Source organism: Daktulosphaira vitifoliae, unplaced genomic scaffold (assembly GCF_025091365.1).
Source record: "Daktulosphaira vitifoliae isolate Bord-2020 unplaced genomic scaffold, ASM2509136v1 Scaffold_1, whole genome shotgun sequence".
NCBI classification, from domain to species: domain Eukaryota; kingdom Metazoa; phylum Arthropoda; class Insecta; order Hemiptera; family Phylloxeridae; genus Daktulosphaira; species Daktulosphaira vitifoliae.
In genome coordinates this window covers 23,494,868-23,513,160 of record NW_026099572.1, presented here as the reverse complement: position 1 = coordinate 23,513,160, position 18,293 = coordinate 23,494,868, and the positions used below count along the sequence as shown (strand labels likewise).

The following is an 18,293-nucleotide window of genomic DNA, read 5'->3' as shown; positions in this document are numbered from 1 at the left end:
AGGCGTTACTTAATAAGTTCTACAAGAGGGAGATTTTATCGTATAGTTAAAGGGTTATTTTGTATTTTAAATAAGAGAACCTTGTTTTGGTGATCTTGTATAATCATAATATGTGACATACATGAATAAATAATAACATCATATTATATATTAATATTATATGTAATAATATAATATTACATATTTAAATTATTTTTAGAATGGAGAATGATGAATTTAGCCCTTTTAAAATGTTCTTTATAGTAACATCTATGAATTAAATCTTGAAACTTTTATTAGACTTTAAACAAAAAACATAAATAAATAGATCTTGGTAAAATTAATACCTTTCAGCTTCTCATCGAAGCTAAAATATAACTTAATGAAATATTAAAAATAATCTTTAGTCTGCACAGGTTAAAAACTTAAGGTTAGTTTTGGCATGAGTATAAAAGTCAAAATCGAAAAATGATGCGTCAAAGAAACTATTATATAGTTTTTAATTTATCTCAAACTATCCCTTAACTGTCGATAGATCAACTTTAATATTAGAAAATATATGGACAAGTTACTTTAACCTAAGTTAAAAATAATTATTAGTTGGTAGCTGATAAGTACACTACGACTCCTATAGGAAAAAGTGCGGAAACATTATGATATGCATTGATCGATAATGCTATATTCTACAAATACCCCAATAAAAGATCGCGAATAAAAGAGCGATTTTTAAAATGTCCATTTAAGTTCTTTTTACATGCTAAAATAAAAAAATATTTTTTTCTTAATAAATTTGCAAATAATTTGCAATTGATATCATCTTTATAAAATTAAATTCATAAAAATGACCATAGCAAAATCTGCCTTTAAATAGGACACTTTTCTACCCTTAAAACAACTATTATTTAAAAATGGTTTAACATAATAAGTTATTTTCACCATAATTCTTTTTAAAATTGAATTATCTATTGAAGTAAGTAAGAAAAATTAGGGGTGCAATTTAAATTTCTTAAGTTAGGGTAGATTTTTACCCGTTTAGATTAGGGTTGAACTTATATTTAATCGTAAAATTTACATTTAATTAATCAATTAACCTCTAAAAAAAAATTATTAAAAAAATCAATAGCGGCTCTAAAAAATCGGTGTTTCCGAACTTATTGAACATACTGTATATTTTTTTTGTTATTTATTAAATTATCATCTACACATCAATTATTGGACTTGCAGCTATTGCATGAGCAAGTAACACCTCTCACCTACTCCTCTAATGAGTGAAAGCAAGCTTTTGGCAAGATGAAAAACGAGTGCGATGCACAACTAGTCGTCCTTAGTATAACTATTTTTTCAATTTATAATTATAAGGTTTCAATAAATAAATAGTTTTAAGTATTGACAAAAAATAATTTAACATTGCAATATTTTGTAATATAATTATGGATTCAGTTTATTTATTTATTGAATATTGCAAATAAAATATTCTTTTTATTCGAGTTCCACATCCCAATTACGTTTTATTAAAGTGTTATGTTTTAATCCTACGATTTTTTCATCTGAAGTATTGTAAATTTCTTTCATCAATGTATACCGCTTTTGATATTCTTTGGACAGAGTTGTTTTTGAACCTATACATAATTAAAGTTTTTGTAATCTTTAATATAATGTTAATTAAGTTATTAATATGTATAAATAATGAATACAGTAGTTCTTCTAGTCATTCCTTAGATAAATTACGTTTTATAATTTGCCCATTTTTGACCACTTAATGGGAAAAAAAAAAATTTTGACCTCTGGACTTGTTTCGTGGTGAAAATGGACATCAAAGTTAAAGAAAAACGTACGATTTTCGTGAACAAATTTTCGATTTTATATAATTAAATTTATATTGCTATAACTTTTTAAATATTATTATTTTTTTGTAATAAATTTTTTTTACCCCTTGCATCTGACACGCTCTTTTTGTAAATCGGATTATACCCCTTTATACAAGGGGGGTCAAAACTTTAAACGTGCGTATTGAAACTAGGACATTTTCAATTAAATTTTTGAAAGGATTCCGGAAATACTGACACTTTTATATATATCTTAAATTAAAGCTTATATAATATACTTGAATTTGAAAAAAAAAATTTGACTTCTGGATTTGTCTTCATGGTAAAAATGACTACCGTATTCAAAAATATGCTATTTTTGTGTTAAAATACTGGGTTTTGTATTTTATTTTATTTTAAAATACCTGACAAGGAGAGTACAGATTTTCATAAATATTAAATAAATAAAAAATTAATATAGCATAGAAAGATAAACTTATTTAAATTTGTTTGCTTCTTTTAAGGCGAGTAAAATAACTTTGAAATTTGAACTAGCTTAAATAGCAAATTTTTCAAGTGACGGTAGCGACGTACGGTTGCCGAGTTGGTAAAACTTATGTTTTACACGCTTGGGGTACAAGGTTTCAACCCGCTTATAGCAATGTACTTTTTGCATTTTTAAGTTAGTATAAATGTTTAACTCGTTTGATTTTTATCTCATTTATNGGGTACAAGGTTTCAACCCGCTTATAGCAATGTACTTTTTGCATTTTTAAGTTAGTATAAATGTTTAACTCGTTTGATTTTTAACTCATTTAGATTCAATAACTTCAATAAAGATCAAGGATCCCATCACTTTAGTCACCCCTTGCAAGAAGAAATTTCTTATTCGTATTAAAATTATTTTATTATATTTTAAGTTTTAGCTTCGATGTAAAGCTGAGAAGATATTTTTTTGTGACTATCATTTGTTTTCTCTGCACTAACTTGACCTACTTTTTTCAGCGATACGTCAAATGACTACAATTCGTATCTAGTTAAAGATATTACCCTCAAACATTGAAAAAAAAATTCTATTTTATCAATTAATAAGTTACTTAGCCCACATTCTCCATATAGTCAATTAAAATCATTAATTTCTAATGTTTTCAAAATATGTATTAACGAATGAAAGATTGATATGATAGGTTTCAACTACAAAATTAAATCTTTTTACTTTGTAATTTAATAAATTTNTCGCACAACCTGGCTAATTGCACGCTATTTTCCACAATCGATCTGGTAAAGGCTTACCATCAAATACCTGTTAATCCGGACGATATATGCAAAACAGCCATTACCACTCCATTCGGACTTTACGAATTTCCTTTTATGACATTCGGATTGCGAAATGCTGGACAAACTTTTCAACGCTTCATAGACGAAGTTACCAATGGGTTGGACTTCTGTTATGCATATATTGATGACATTTTGGTATTCTCTAAATCGGAAGAGGACCACAAACAGCATTTACGCACTCTTTTCGGGAGACTTTCTGACTACGGTGTTGTCGTTAACCCGCAAAAATGTGTATTAGGTTCGGCTGAGGTGAAATTTCTAGGTTACCTAGTATCTTCTGAAGGCACCCGCCCGCCACCGGAACGCGTCGACGCCCTACGACAGTATCCATTGCCAAAATCTATGCAAGGATTACGCCGGTTTTTGGGAATGGTAAATTTTTATCGCCGGTGTATTCCCAAAGCTGCCGACCTGCAAGCACCACTTCACGGTATTCTCAAAGGCCCGAAGACAAAAGGTTCCCAACCGATAGAATGGACTCCCGAGTTAGAAAAAGCGTTCACCACATGCAAAGAAAGTCTTGCGACCGCTACTCTTTTAGCACATCCTCATCCAGCCGCACGACTTGGACTATTCACAGACGCATCTAGCCAATCTATCGGCGCATGTCTGCAGCAGCGAGTCAATAACATCTGGCAACCCATAGCATTTTTTTCAAAGAAAATGTCGGTGAAACAAAGTGCGTGGCCTGCGTATTATCGTGAGTTGCTTGCCATCTATGAATCGGTGAAGTATTTCAGGCACATTGTCGAAGCACAACCATGTACCATTTTCACCGATCATAAGCCACTCGTATATGCTTTCACCCAACGGAGAGAAAAGATACCTCCTACGCAACTCAACCAGTTGACATTCATATCCGAATTCACCACCGACATTCAACACATTAAAGGTGATGAAAATATCGTCGCGGATACAATGTCACGCATTGAAGTTGTGTCTCTCCCGCTGGACTACCGAGCTCTTGCTGCATCTCAAGACACGGATGAAGAACTCAAACATTTTTCTGACAACAATTCATCTCTTCATTTGGAGAAGGTACTAGTGCCAGGATCTTCAATCTATATTTATTGCGACACGTCAACAGGACGCCCACGACCATTTTTGCCACAACGATTCCGGCGTCACGCATTTGATCAGTTACACAACCTTAGTCACCCCGGTGCACGCGCAACAGCTCACTTAGTTTCAGAACGATTTGTGTGGCCAGCAATGAAAAAGGATTGCCGTTCCTGGGCACGTGCCTGCGTCCACTGTCAGCGATCGAAAATAAGCCGACACGTCTCAGCCCCACTGGGAAACTTTGAAACACCTTCACGCCGATTCAAACATGCTCATGTCGATATCATCGGTCCATTGCCGCCATCACAGTCCTTTAGGTACTGTCTGACGGTAATCGACCGTTTCACCCGTTGGCCGGAGGTGTATCCACTCGAACGTATAACAGCAGATGATGTCACTAAGGGTTTCCTCAATTGCTGGATTTCACGCTTCGGAGTACCTCAATACGTTACGACTGACCGTGGTACTCAGTTTGTTTCAGCTACTTTAAAAACTTTAGCAAAACGTTTTGGTTTTACGCTTCGCCCCACTACCAGTTGGCATCCTGCTGCAATTTTTGACCCTAGCTAACTCCACTCCGTAGGGGGGTGGTGTGGCGGTCGAATGTTCTAGAATATTCGGCCGCCGCCGCCTCTAGAAGATTCCTCTGACTATTTAAGGGCAAGATCGTCGCTCCAGTCAATCAATCGATCAGTCAATCACTTACGCACTCTGTCTTAAACGCACTTCGTCTCTCGCTGTTATTTGTTAGTTCGTTGTAATATAATATAGTTGTTATTAAATCGTAAAAGTGTTTATTACTTCTATATATTACACCTCGCTACAGGTTCATTTAGTTAAAGTAATCATTAAAATTAATTCAGTTCTGGATATTTCAATTGTAGAAACTTTTCAAACAACAAAAGTTACTAGGAAATTATTACTATTACTTCTATTTAAGTTATCTATAATAAGTATATTGTTATTAAAAAAAAATTAAGTTAATAAATTATAAGGGACGAGGCTTTTGGCAAGATGAAAACTTGTGTGGTGCATAATTAGTCGTCCTTAGTATAACTATTTTTTCAATTTATAATTATAAGGTTTCAATAAATAAATAGTTTTAAGTATTGACAAAAAATAATTTAACATGCAATATTTTGTAATATAATTATGGATTCAGTTTATTTATTTATTGAACATTGCAAATAAAATATTCTTTTTATTCGAGTTCCACATCCCAATTACGTTTTATTAAAGTGTTATGTTTTAATCCTTCGATTTCTTTATCTGAAATATTGTAAATTTCTTTCATCAATGTATACCGCTTTTGATATTCTTTGAGCAAAGTTGTTTTTGAACCTATACATAATTAGGTAAAATAAAGTTTTTTAATCTTTAATACAATGTTAATTAATTTATTAAAATGTATGAATAATGAATACAGTAGTTTTTTTAGTCTTTCCTTAGATAAATTATATTTTTTATATTTTTGGTAAACAGTGGTTTATTTGATGGTACACAACGTATAACTCGATAAATAAATACTTTGAATATACCTATATGTTTATAACTATGACAGGAAAATATTAACTTAAGTAAACGTTTTCATTATTACATAGAGGATTTTGATAAATGAAATGTTATTAATAAATCATTAAATACTATCTATATGTAGTATACATAGAAAGTGTTTAATAATTTATTAGTGTATGTCTAGTACGAAAAGACTAAATTTTGTTATAGTAGGACGTTTAAATGATGTAATAAATAATTAAAAAGAATGACACTCTTTTTAATAGCTTTTCATTTTCTTTATTTAATAATTTTTTTAAATGGAAATTAATGCATAATAATTAATTATTCTTAATAGTATACTTTAGTATGTATAGAATATATCCCCATTACAAAAATATTAATTTTCTAAAATTCCAAAGTATTACTTTAGAAGTATGATTTTGAGACTACTGTGCATCTTCTTAAAACAAAACATTGTCAATAAAACTCGTATATATTAGCTTTGATGCGAAGGAGGTATTGGTTTTTTTTTTGTGTCTGTTACAACTTTTTCTGAGCTCTCACTGAACCAATTTCTTTCAACGTTACGTCAAAAGATCAAAAATCGTATTTAGTCGAAGACATTACCCTCAAAAATTGGAAAAATTTCCCTCGTTCCCCGCTAATGGGAGAAAACTCCAAAAAAATTACAAATTTAAAAATCGCTAATTTTCGAAATTTTTTCAATTTTTTTTACTTAAAATTGCCATAACTTTTTCAAAAAAGAACATATAATATACTTTTTTTTTTTATAGATGCATGATATCATCATCTTTCATTTGGTATATTTTTTTATAAATTTGACTCTTTACCTGCCTAAAGTGAGTGATTCAAAATGACAAGTTTTTCAACTTAACTTTTGAAAGTGTTCCGGAAAGTCTGATACTTTTATATATATCTTATATTAAAGCTAATGTAATATAATTTATTATGAAAAAAAAAAATTTCTGATTTTATTTTGTCTTCACGGTGAAAATGGCTACCAAATGCTGTTATTGTGTGAAAATTCTCGATTTTATTTTTTACATTTTTAACTTTATAATGCTATAACTTTTTGAAAAGTGTGTGGATCAACATAATTTTTTTATGAGAAATAATATTTTTTAATAATCCCTTTATCATTCGACATACTTTATCTTAATCAGGATATTAATAAGGAACTAGCAGATCATGTAGCTTTTGGAATAATCCACCATTTTTTTTTAATTTAACACTATCTAAAGAATTGCTATGAAGCGTTTTTTTTATATTGATTTTAATCACTGTCAGATATCATTATACTTGATCCAACTATGCTACGTCATCACTGTGCGGCGACTCCTCTGTGCTAGGTTTTTTTTATCGAATTTGAGCATTGTTTATTTTTGTAGAATAATCAATGGAATAAAAAAAATAAATACTTTTATCACAAGGAATCATTTTTGAAATTCAATAAATTAAGCTTACTGTCATAATTAAGCCATTCTTCAGGTTCATCCTTTGGATTTCCTGTACTAACTGAAATCAATTTTATTAGTTAAAAATGACTGACTATTTGGATTTCAAACAATTTAAACGAATTTTAAGATAATAAAAGTAAAATATACTATATATTGTTGATATTTATAAAAAATTTCATAGTAATGTGTGTTAAGTATTTATTATTTATGTTCTAAATCTTTACTGCTACGAAAAAATTTCTATATTCGATTGAAACATGAATTAAACGAGAGTGTAGCATAACAAAAAGGTACCTCTTTATTTTTTTGTATATTTGTATATTTATATGGTAATTATTTTAGTCCACCTGAATGCGTGTTGTGACGGAGTTTATCATATAAATAATCATGATAAGGAGTTGTGATTTGTTTGTGCGAGATAGTCAGCTGTATAGTACTTCGGACCACCGGGTAGAACATCGGTCAAATCTTCTGAAATTAGCCATCGTTGGAACTGGTTATGCGTTAAATTTCGAGCGTAGTGAATTTCTTTAGTTGTGTGAGCTGCAACATCATATCTTTTATTGTATTTTTTTGTAATTTTTTGGCGTCGGCTGAACCTGTCTCCTAATCTTTAGCCCTTCGGGTTGTTATTGTATATTTTTTATTATAATGTTTGACTCTGATTCTTTTTATAGTTTGCCGTGCCATAAGCACGTTAGGCGAATTTTTTTTGTTTTTTGTGAGTGCTCCTATTTTAGTAGGTCTCTCAACATGTCAGGTATGTTTTAATACCTTCTGCCATATTTTATACTTTTTTTGTGATTTTTTCATTGGATTGTTAGTTTTCAACGATGGCGGACGTATTTGATTTATTTTTTTGTAGATATGTTTCGTGGTTTAACTATTATAATATATTGATGATGTATATTCATTATGACAATGTAGTGATGTAGTGCGTTTTATTCCGTAAAGTCCCAACGTCTTGCAAGATAAGTCGAACTGCTTAAAACCAGTGGCTTACTTGGGACGAATATCCGCTGCACTTTAGCAGTAATGCCGTGTTTGATGTCTGATGGTTACCCGAATCGTATTCTCAAATATAAAAGTTGTAGGTGTAATAATTTTATTAGTAATGTCATTTAATTATAGACTAGATATTTTAACCGTTTGGTTATTCGCATTAAATTTATTTAATTTTAATTAATAAAGTCCCCAATTTAATTTAACCGCAGTCTCTTTTCCTAGCATGTTCCATCTTCAATGAACTCGTGTATTTTGTATTTCTTTCCCTTTAAAAATCAACGTTTCCTAGTTTATAAGGTATGTGCAATGACCTTGTCTAAAATCATCCCATTTAATAATTGTAATGTGATAATTTGTAACGAAGTTGNCAATGTTTTGGTCCTTTAGCCAGTCTTTAAGAAAATCAATTGTTATATTTATTGGAATATTCGGAAATAAGGCAACTACGTCAAAAGAAATTAACCTGTCATTATTTTGAATGGTATAACTAGATAATTGTTTAACTAAATCAATATTATTTTTAACTGAAAAACTATCGAATTTTTTGAAAGATGAAAATACCCTTACTAGGTGTTTAGCCAAATTGTAAGTCGGAGCATTAATATTCGACACAATAGGTCTCATAGTACTTCCTGGCTTATGTATTTTTGGCAAAGCATATAGTTTAGGTATTTGAGGGTTTGAAATTTTAATGAAAAACCTGAACTTTTCTTCGATTATTAATTTTGAACTATTTATGACGTTTGTAGCCTCCCTTATCATTTTACTTAATGGATTCTTTTTAATTTCTTTATAAGGACCCTCTTGAATCATTCTTGATACTCTTTCATAATAATCTTCTTTTTTTAGTATTACAACAGAATTCCCCTTATCTGCCTTTAAATAAAAACAGTTTTTATTTTTTAAGTCTTTTATGAGTCGTGAATGTTTTTCATTTTTTCCTAAACCCCCTTTATTTATAACAGAATTTTTTTGTAGAAAATTTAAACACTCCCTTCTTGCTAAGTCTTGATTATTAAAATCAACACTTTTAACCCCCATTTCAATTCCTACTAGTAGATCTTCCATTGGAAATTTTTTTGGTAAAAAACTTGTTTTAAGACCCAACTTAAGTATTTCAGTTTCTTCAACGGAAAAAACAATGTTTGTGTAATTTTTAACTAAATCGTCCCCCCAGTTTTTAGAAAATGAAACTACCGGACTCTTATTAAAATTATCTATTTGACCCTTATTTTTGTATTCTGAAAGTAAATTTTGAAATTTTTTATTTAACTTTTCTTTTTTTGTTTTAAATTTATGTTCAACCACTTGGTACATCTTCAGCTCGAAGATGTCCCACTGTGATTGACTCAAAAAATTAGAAAGTTTTAAATGTAATTGATAAGCCCCCATTTCTAATCTACTTCTATTGCGATAATGATTTATTATTTCTAACTTAAGAAATTTCTCCTGAGCGAAATTTATTGACTTGTAAAAATTAATATTATTATTGTTTGACTTACTTGGTAATCTGGCAAACTTCGGAGTCATATGGAACTTAATACATTTTTTGAGAAAAAATATATCAGCTCCAATCAGGCGTACTTTCGTCTTGATTTGCATCAGTTTGTTTAACTCTTTATTATGATCAAAAGGCCCGAACGCCATAATTATATAATAAAAATTGATCACTTGTGGCTAATTAATTAAGTAAAATTAAAACTATATTAAAAATATTATTAATTTAAAAAACTAAAAAATATTAAAAATATTAAACTCAAAGCCACAAAAATTAATCTTCGAGCTGAAGATGTACCAAGTGGTTGAGCATAAATTTAAAACAAAAAAAGAGAAGTTAAATAAAAAATGTTAAAATTTACTTTTAGAATACAAAAATAAGGGTCAAATAGATAATTTTAATAAAAGTCCGTTAGTTTCATTTTCTAAAAACTGGGGGGACGATTTAGTTAAAAATTACACAAACATTGTTTTTTCCGTTGAAGAAACTGAAATACTTAAGTTGGGTCTTAAAACAAGTTTTTTACCAAAAAAATTTCCAATGGAAGATCTACTAGTAGGCATTGAAATGGGGGTTAAAAGTGTTGATTTTAATAATCAAGACTTAGCAAGAAGGGAGTGTTTAAATTTTCTACAAAAAAATTCTGTTATAAATAAAGGGGGTTTAGGAAAAAATGAAAAACATTCACGACTCATAAAAGACTTAAAAAATAAAAACTGTTTTTATTTAAAGGCAGATAAGGGGAATTCTGTTGTAATATTAAAAAAAGAAGATTATTATGAAAGAGTATCAAGAATGATTCAAGAGGGTCCTTATAAAGAAATTAAAAAGAATCCATTAAGTAAAATGATAAGGGAGGCTACAAACGTCATAAATAGTTCAAAATTAATAATCGAAGAAAAGTTCAGGTTTTTCATTAAAATTTCAAACCCTCAAATACCTAAACTATATGCTTTGCCAAAAATACATAAGCCAGGAAGTACTATGAGACCTATTGTGTCGAATATTAATGCTCCGACTTAAAATTTGGCTAAACACCTAGTAAGGGTATTTTCATCTTTCAAAAAATTCGATAGCTTTTCAGTTAAAAATAATATTGGCTTAGTTAAACATTTATCTGGTTATACCATTCAAAATAATGATAGGTTAATTTANTATCTAGTTATACCATTCAAAATAATGACAGGTTAATTTCTTTTGACGTAGTTGCCTTATTTCCGAATATTCCAATAAATATAACAATTGATTTTCTTAAAGACTGGCTAAAGGACCAAAACATTGAACAGGATAAAATAAATGAGCTTATTAATTTAACAAAGTTATGTATGAGTCAAAATATTTCTCAGTTTCAAAATAAATTTTATGAGCAAACTGAGGGCACAGCAATGGGAAATCCGCTATCACCATTTTTAGCAGAACTTTTCATGAGTAGGTTTGAAACAAATTTAAAATACACTTATGGTGATTTTCCAAAAATTTGGGTTAGGTATGTAGATGATATTTTTGCAGTTATAAATAAAGATTTTAATATGGGGGTTTTCATACAACATTTAAATTCGTTTTACCCATCGATTAAATTTACATATGAACAAGAAGTAGAGGGAAAATTGCCTTTTTTGGATTTATTAGTTAAAAGAACAGAGGGGGAACTAAATTTTGAAATTTATCGGAAAAACACACACACGTTCAGATACATTCCGAACACATCGAACCACACCTGGCAACACAAATTGTCAGCTTTTAATAGTATAGTTTACAGATTAATTAATATTCCGATGAATAAAATAGATTATGATAAAGAATTGGTGGTTATACAAGAAATAGCTAAATTTAATANAGAATTGGTGGTTATAAAAGAAATAGCTAAATTTAATGGGTATAACGAAAACATAATTTCAAAATTAGTCCGAAAACAAAAGTGGAAAAAAGAAAGGAGGGCAGCTAGTACACTCACCAGCGAGGGGGAANAGGGCAGCTAGTACACTCTCCAGCGAGGGGGAACAAAAAGTAATTAGATCACCAATTTTATTTTATCCGGGCATCTCAAATGGATTAACTAAAATATTTAAGAATTTTGGTATTACTTTGGTAACATCTAAGAGTAATAATTTAAGAGATTTATTAGGTAACCCTAAAGATAAGGTAGATGAAGGGAGAAATCAGGCATTTATAAAATACAATGTGAAAGTTGTAATAAATGTTACGTAAGACAAACAAAAAANTGAAAGTTGTAATAAATGTTACGTAGGACAAACAAAAAGAAATATAGGGGTCAGGTTTAAAGAGCACTTAAGAAATATTAAAAATCAAGAAGTTGAGAAATCTCCAGTGGCTGAACATTTATTGACACATAATCACTCCATTAAAACCATAAAACTAATTAAAAACGTAAATAATTACAAAGAACTTAATATCAGAGAAGCAATAGAAATGTTTAAAAATAAAAACAATTTAATTAATTGGGATCATGGCCCACTGAAAAATTCATTATTAAACTTGTGTTAACTGGCAAAATGTGATAATATTACTTAGTGATGACGTCACTGGGTGATAAGGTCACTAGGGGTATATAAGGGAGTTTTCTCTAGTCGGGGTGTCAGTATGTGTTTAGCGTTGATAATGGTAGCATTGTTTCCGAATTACGTATCCGCGACTTTTCATTAATTTTTTGTGGCTTTGAGTTTAATATTTTTTAGTTTTTTAAATTAATAATATTTTTAATATAGTTTTAATTTTACTTAATATGTTTGTACATATTTGAAAAGTGCAAAAAATTTCGGTTTAATTTATTCGAAGAAATGAAAAAATTTCTATATCCTTTCGAATATATTATTTCATTTATGATATATATTTTTTAAGAATAAATAATGGTAGTAATTGTAATATGATTGTATGTTAACTAATAAGTAAAAATACCATATAGTCTTCCAATGTCAGATTTGATTTAGTTTTTTCTTACCAAACGTTTTATGATAATTTACAGACATAAATTGCACAAATATATCCAGATTAAATTGTTCTGTATAAAAAAAAAAAGTAATACTTTACTATAATATAATTATATGAAATATGATTTTTATTTATAATATTATATAAAAATTATATTACAAAATATATATAGTATACACACAATGACTTTTTTATCATAACCCACTCAATTACTTGCAGAATTAATAGAATTTAAACATTTTTTTTTTGTTTTCTTTTGTTACACATTATTCTGGAATTAGTAACCATTTAATACTTTTTATAATCATCCCTTATGCCTTGTAAGGGTGTCAACTTTGTTTTTTAAATGAAAATACATAATTTTAATTTAATAAAATTTTTGATTTTTTATATTAATAGTAAAGGACATTTGAATTTTTAATATAACTTTATTTGTTTATTAAATATAAACATTTAAAGTTTTAAATTTTTGAGTTAATAATAATAAAAAAACCCAGATGATATTGAATTTTATATTAACCGTAAATTATCGAACGAAGATATCTTAATTGTTATGACGAAAATTTGGATGACAAATATATCATTCAAATTCCCACAAAAACTGTATAAAGTTCAAAATAAACCAAAATACTTAAAGTTCCAGTATTCATGTCTATTAAGATTCCCTTGGTTGGTATACTCGATAAAAGAAAATGGTGCTTTTTGTCGAATCTGTGTAGCTTTTTCCAAATCAAATGAAAATAACGGACAAATCTTAGGTGTATTAGTAAAAAAAAAAATATGATAATTGGAGAAATGCTATTGTTGATTTCAAAGAACATCCTAACAAGGATTACCATAAAACGTGTGTGTTAAGTTCAGATAACTTTATGGATGTTGTAAAACATCCTGAGAAATCTATAACGTGTAAAATAGAAACTGGAAGAGCTGAACTAATTAGAAAAAATCGAAAAAATATAACTCCAATAATTCAAACCGTAATTTTATGTGGTAAACAAAATATTCTTCTCTCAGAGGACATCGAGATTCTGGGAAAATTATTGTTGAACAAGAAAATGACAGGCTTATCCAAGAAAATCAGGGAAATTTTAGAGAAATATTAAGATATAGAGCCCAAGGAGATAAACATTTAAAATCATTTTTGGAAGCTGAAGGAACAATAAAATATACAAGTGCAACACTTCAAAATGAAATAATTGAATCCTGCAATAAAATTATTTTAAATAAAATCGTAACAAACATAAATGCCCAAAGATGTTTCACAATACTTGCTGATGAAACAGCTGACATTGGTGGAATCGAACAAGTATCTTTGTGTGCACGATATTTAGATGTTAAAAATATGATTATCAAGGAAGAATTTCTTCAGTTTGTGTCTACGACAGATACTACTGGAAAAGGTTTAACCGATATTATTATACAAAGTTTACATTCATTTGGTGTAGATACAAAATACCTTAGAGGACAGGGTTACGATGGATGTGCTTCTATGTCTAGTCAATTTAACAGAGCTCAAGCTATTATTCGCCAAAGTACCCGCTTGTGACGTATGTTCATTGTGCTGCTCATGTTTTAAACCTTGCTATTTCTTATTCATGTTCTATACAAAAAACATGAAATTGTTTAGGAACAATATCTAAAGTTAGAGATTTCTTTATATACGCGAAGCGAAAAGATGTGTTGAAAAGTCAAATCGAAGAAAGCCAAGAATGTATTACAAAAAAAAACATTAAAACGATTATGTGCGACTAGATGGGTTGAACGTTTTCATGCTGTCAATGATTTTCTTGAGCTTTTTGAGTACGTAATTGAATCGTTATTTATAATTTCGAAGTGGAGTGTTACTGAAACATCATCACAAGCAAGCAATCTACGAACATCAATACTGAAAGGAGATTTTATTATTTGTTTACTTATTGTGAATAAAGTATTTAGTTTTGGGTTACCTCTTTCAAAACAACGTCAAAGAATAAATATTGATCTAGGTGAAGCTATGGATCTTATGGAAGATACAATAAAAGAACTTCATACTTTAAGATCGAATGCTGAGTCTGAATTTCATAAAATTTTTGAAAATGCATTGACTTTATCAAATAAACTAGATACAAATATTTCCATACCACATATTATAGGAAGACGAACGAAAAGAGTAAATATTGAGACAAATTTACCAGAGTCATATTTTCGAGTTGCTTTTTTTATTCCTTACTTAGATACATTTATAGATCAACTAAATTTAAGGTTTGTTAATCAAAAAATGTTGTTATTGGACTTCAAATCATCAATTTCAACAGACGAAAATGAAGCTCACTTCTTACGTTTGGCGCAAATGTACATGTTTGACTTAAATGAATGCGAAGAATCTGTGTTACTGGCAGAGTTCAAATTATGGAAAAGACGTTTAGAAAGTATTAAATCATCAAATACACCAAGAAATGCCATGGAAGCAATAGTTTTATGCAATAGCCAAATTTATCCAAATGTATTTAAACTCTTACAGATTTTGCAACTTTACCAGTATCAACTGCATTTAATGAGAGGTCGTTTTCTAATTTGAAAAGAATAAAGACATACTTGCGAAACACATTGTCACAAGTAAATTAATATTGGTGAATTTAATATTTTATAATAATGATTTTTTAAGTTTTTTTTTTTAATACAGGTGTGTTTAAATGGTTTGGTTATGCTGGCCATTAACATAGAAGTTGGCATTGATACCAGTGAAGTAATTGATAATCTAAGTAAAAAGAAAAGATGCCTAGACCTTATATTATAAATTTAGTTTTAAAGTTCAAAAATTGTTAATTTTACTATAATCTTTAAAATATAAAAATATAAGAAATAAAGATCATGAAATATTAAAATAGATCTTAATATCGTTGTATCTTCACAACAATTTAAAAAGTAATTAAAAAAAAAAAGTTTGGTTATCACTTATCAGTATTAAGTAATATAACATCTATATTCTATTATTATTCCTCTTTCTTAATTATAAAAAATATAAATATCACACATATAGCCAATTATTTTATTTCCTTCATCTCTTCATTCTTTTTATTATTATAATTAATATCCTTTATTTTCTTTTTTATGACATATACCAAAGTTTCAAATTTCAAATTACTTGTCAATTCCCAATATAGTAATTTGAAAAATAGTAAGTTTTTTTTTACGTCAATAAACATTTTTACAATTTTCGTTTGCGAGGTTCATTAAATGTTGGACACCCCCCGAGAAATCATTCAAAATACGCCACTGTAAGTGCTAAATATTTATTACAGTCTGAATTAAAAAAACAGTATGTCGAATGAAAGATATATATAAATGCTACTTTTCATGAAAAAATTTTTTTGGAGGTTTCCCCCATTTATGGGGAACGAGGGAATTTTTTTCAATTTTTGAGGGTAATGTCTTCGACTAGATACGATTTGTGATCTTTTGACGTATCATTGAAAGAAATTGGTTCGGTGAGAGCTGAGAAAAAGTGTCAACAGACACAGAAAAAAAACCCAGCACAGGGGGATCACGGCACAGTCGTAACGTTGCATAGTTGGATCAATTAAAATGATATCTGACAGTGATTAAAATCACTACCAAAAAAATGCTTCGTAGCAAATCTTTAGATAGTGTTAAATTTTAAAAAAATGATGGATTATTCCAAAAGCTACATGATCTGCTAGTTCCTTATTAATATCCTGATTAAGATAAAGTATGTCAAATGATAAAGGGATTATTAAAAAATATTATTTCTCATAAAAAAATTATGTTGTTCCATAAACTTTTCAATAAGTTATATCATTATAAAGTTAAAAATGTAAAAAATAAAATCGAGAATTTTCACACAAAAATAGCATTTGGTAGCCATTTTCTCCTTGAAGACAAGTCCAGAGGTCAAATTTTTTTTTAATAATAAAGTACATTACATTAGCTTTAATTTAAGATATATATAAAAGTGTCAGACTTTCCGGAAAATTAAGTTGAAAAAGTAAATTTTTTGTAAAAAAGTTGTCATTTTAAATCCCCCCTTGTGTGCAGGTTAAGGGTTAAATTTATAAAAAAAATATACCAAATGAAAGGTAATGATATTATGCATCTATATAAAAAAGAAATTTATTGATTTGTTCATTTTTGAAAAAGTTATGGCACTTTTAAGTAAAAAAAAATTGAAAAAATTTTGAAAATTAGCAATTTTTAAATTTGTAATTTTTTTGGAGGTTTCCCCCATTTACGGGGAACGAGGGAATTTTTTTCAATTTTTGAGGGTAATGTCTTCGACTAGATACGATTTGTGATCTTTTGACGTATCATTGAAAGAAATTGGTTCGGTGAGAGCTGAGAAAAAGTGTCAACAGACACAGAAAAAAAACCCAGCACAGGGGGATCACGGCACAGTCGTAACGTTGCATAGTTGGATCAATTAAAATGATATCTGACAGTGATTAAAATCACTACCAAAAAAATGCTTCGTAGCAAATCTTTAGATAGTGTTAAATTTTAAAAAAATGATGGATTATTCCAAAAGCTACATGATCTGCTAGTTCCTTATTAATATCCTGATTAAGATAAAGTATGTCAAATGATAAAGGGATTATTAAAAAATATTATTTCTCATAAAAAAATTATGTTGTTCCATAAACTTTTCAATAAGTTATATCATTATAAAGTTAAAAATGTAAAAAATAAAATCGAGAATTTTCACACAAAAATAGCATTTGGTAGCCATTTTCTCCTTGAAGACAAGTCCAGAGGTCAAATTTTTTTTTAATAATAAAGTACATTACATTAGCTTTAATTTAAGATATATATAAAAGTGTCAGACTTTCCGGAAAATTAAGTTGAAAAAGTAAATTTTTTGTAAAAAAGTTGTCATTTTAAATCCCCCCTTGTGTGCAGGTTAAGGGTTAAATTTATAAAAAAAATATACCAAATGAAAGGTAATGATATTATGCATCTATATAAAAAAGAAATTTATTGATTTGTTCATTTTTGAAAAAGTTATGGCACTTTTAAGTAAAAAAAAATTGAAAAAATTTTGAAAATTAGCAATTTTTAAATTTGTATTTTTTTTGGAGGTTTCCCCCATTTACGGGGAACGAGGGAATTTTTTTCAATTTTTGAGGATAATATCTTTGACTAGATATCATTTGTGATCTTTTGACGTATCATTGTAAGAAATCGGTTCGGTGAGAGCTGAGAAAAAGTGGTTACAGACACAAAAAAAAAAAAAATAAACACATCTTAGTAAAACCAATACCTTCTTAGCTTCGCATCGAAGCTAAAAAAACATCTTAGTAAAATTAATACCTTCTCAGCCTCGGATCAAAGCTAAAAAAACATCATAGTAAAACCACTATCTGGGAAAAGGAAAGCTGAGGAATCACCAGTGTCACTCGGAAAAGGAGGTAACGAACAAACGGATACACTTTACTTCTGTCTCGAAAGGGGTAAGGGAGGAAGTGTGTTACGTAAGGGAAAGAGACCCGGAAACCGCCACTCTCAATAAGGACCACAGCTGAGGGAAACCTTTCCACGGATTCAAAGGGAAATGTGGAGAGCGAATCCAAGGTACGGTCGCCACCTGTGGTCGGCGGGGGGACACCACCCACAGAGGGGGCTGTATGACACAGGGACTGTTTCAGACACCTGTATCACACCCAGTATAGCGTGCTTTCTCAGGCGTCA

At 29.2% G+C, this 18,293-nt stretch overlaps 2 protein-coding genes across 7 annotated transcripts in view; both read right to left on the bottom strand.

The window, feature by feature from the left end:
• Window positions 1–4,238: 4,238 nt before the first annotated feature.
• Window positions 4,239–18,293, bottom strand: part of LOC126896168 (uncharacterized) — a 101,920-nt gene continuing 87,865 nt past the window's right edge. For 3 of the 6 annotated variants that reach the window (XM_050668706.1, XM_050668705.1, XM_050668709.1), the window contains one exon: window positions 4,239–5,525. In XM_050668706.1, coding sequence (XP_050524663.1) covers window positions 5,386–5,525 — 140 coding nt within the window. In that variant the 3' untranslated portion in view covers window positions 4,239–5,385. The other 3 variants (XM_050668707.1, XM_050668710.1, XM_050668712.1) reach the window with 2 other exon arrangements.
• The window catches only part of LOC126896172 (uncharacterized), a 30,142-nt gene continuing 24,408 nt past the window's right edge, over window positions 12,560–18,293 (bottom strand). The window contains exon 11 of the mRNA XM_050668739.1: window positions 12,560–12,681. Within this exon, the coding sequence (XP_050524696.1) occupies window positions 12,596–12,681 (86 nt within the window). The 3' untranslated portion in view covers window positions 12,560–12,595. The remainder of the gene's footprint in view (window positions 12,682–18,293) is intronic.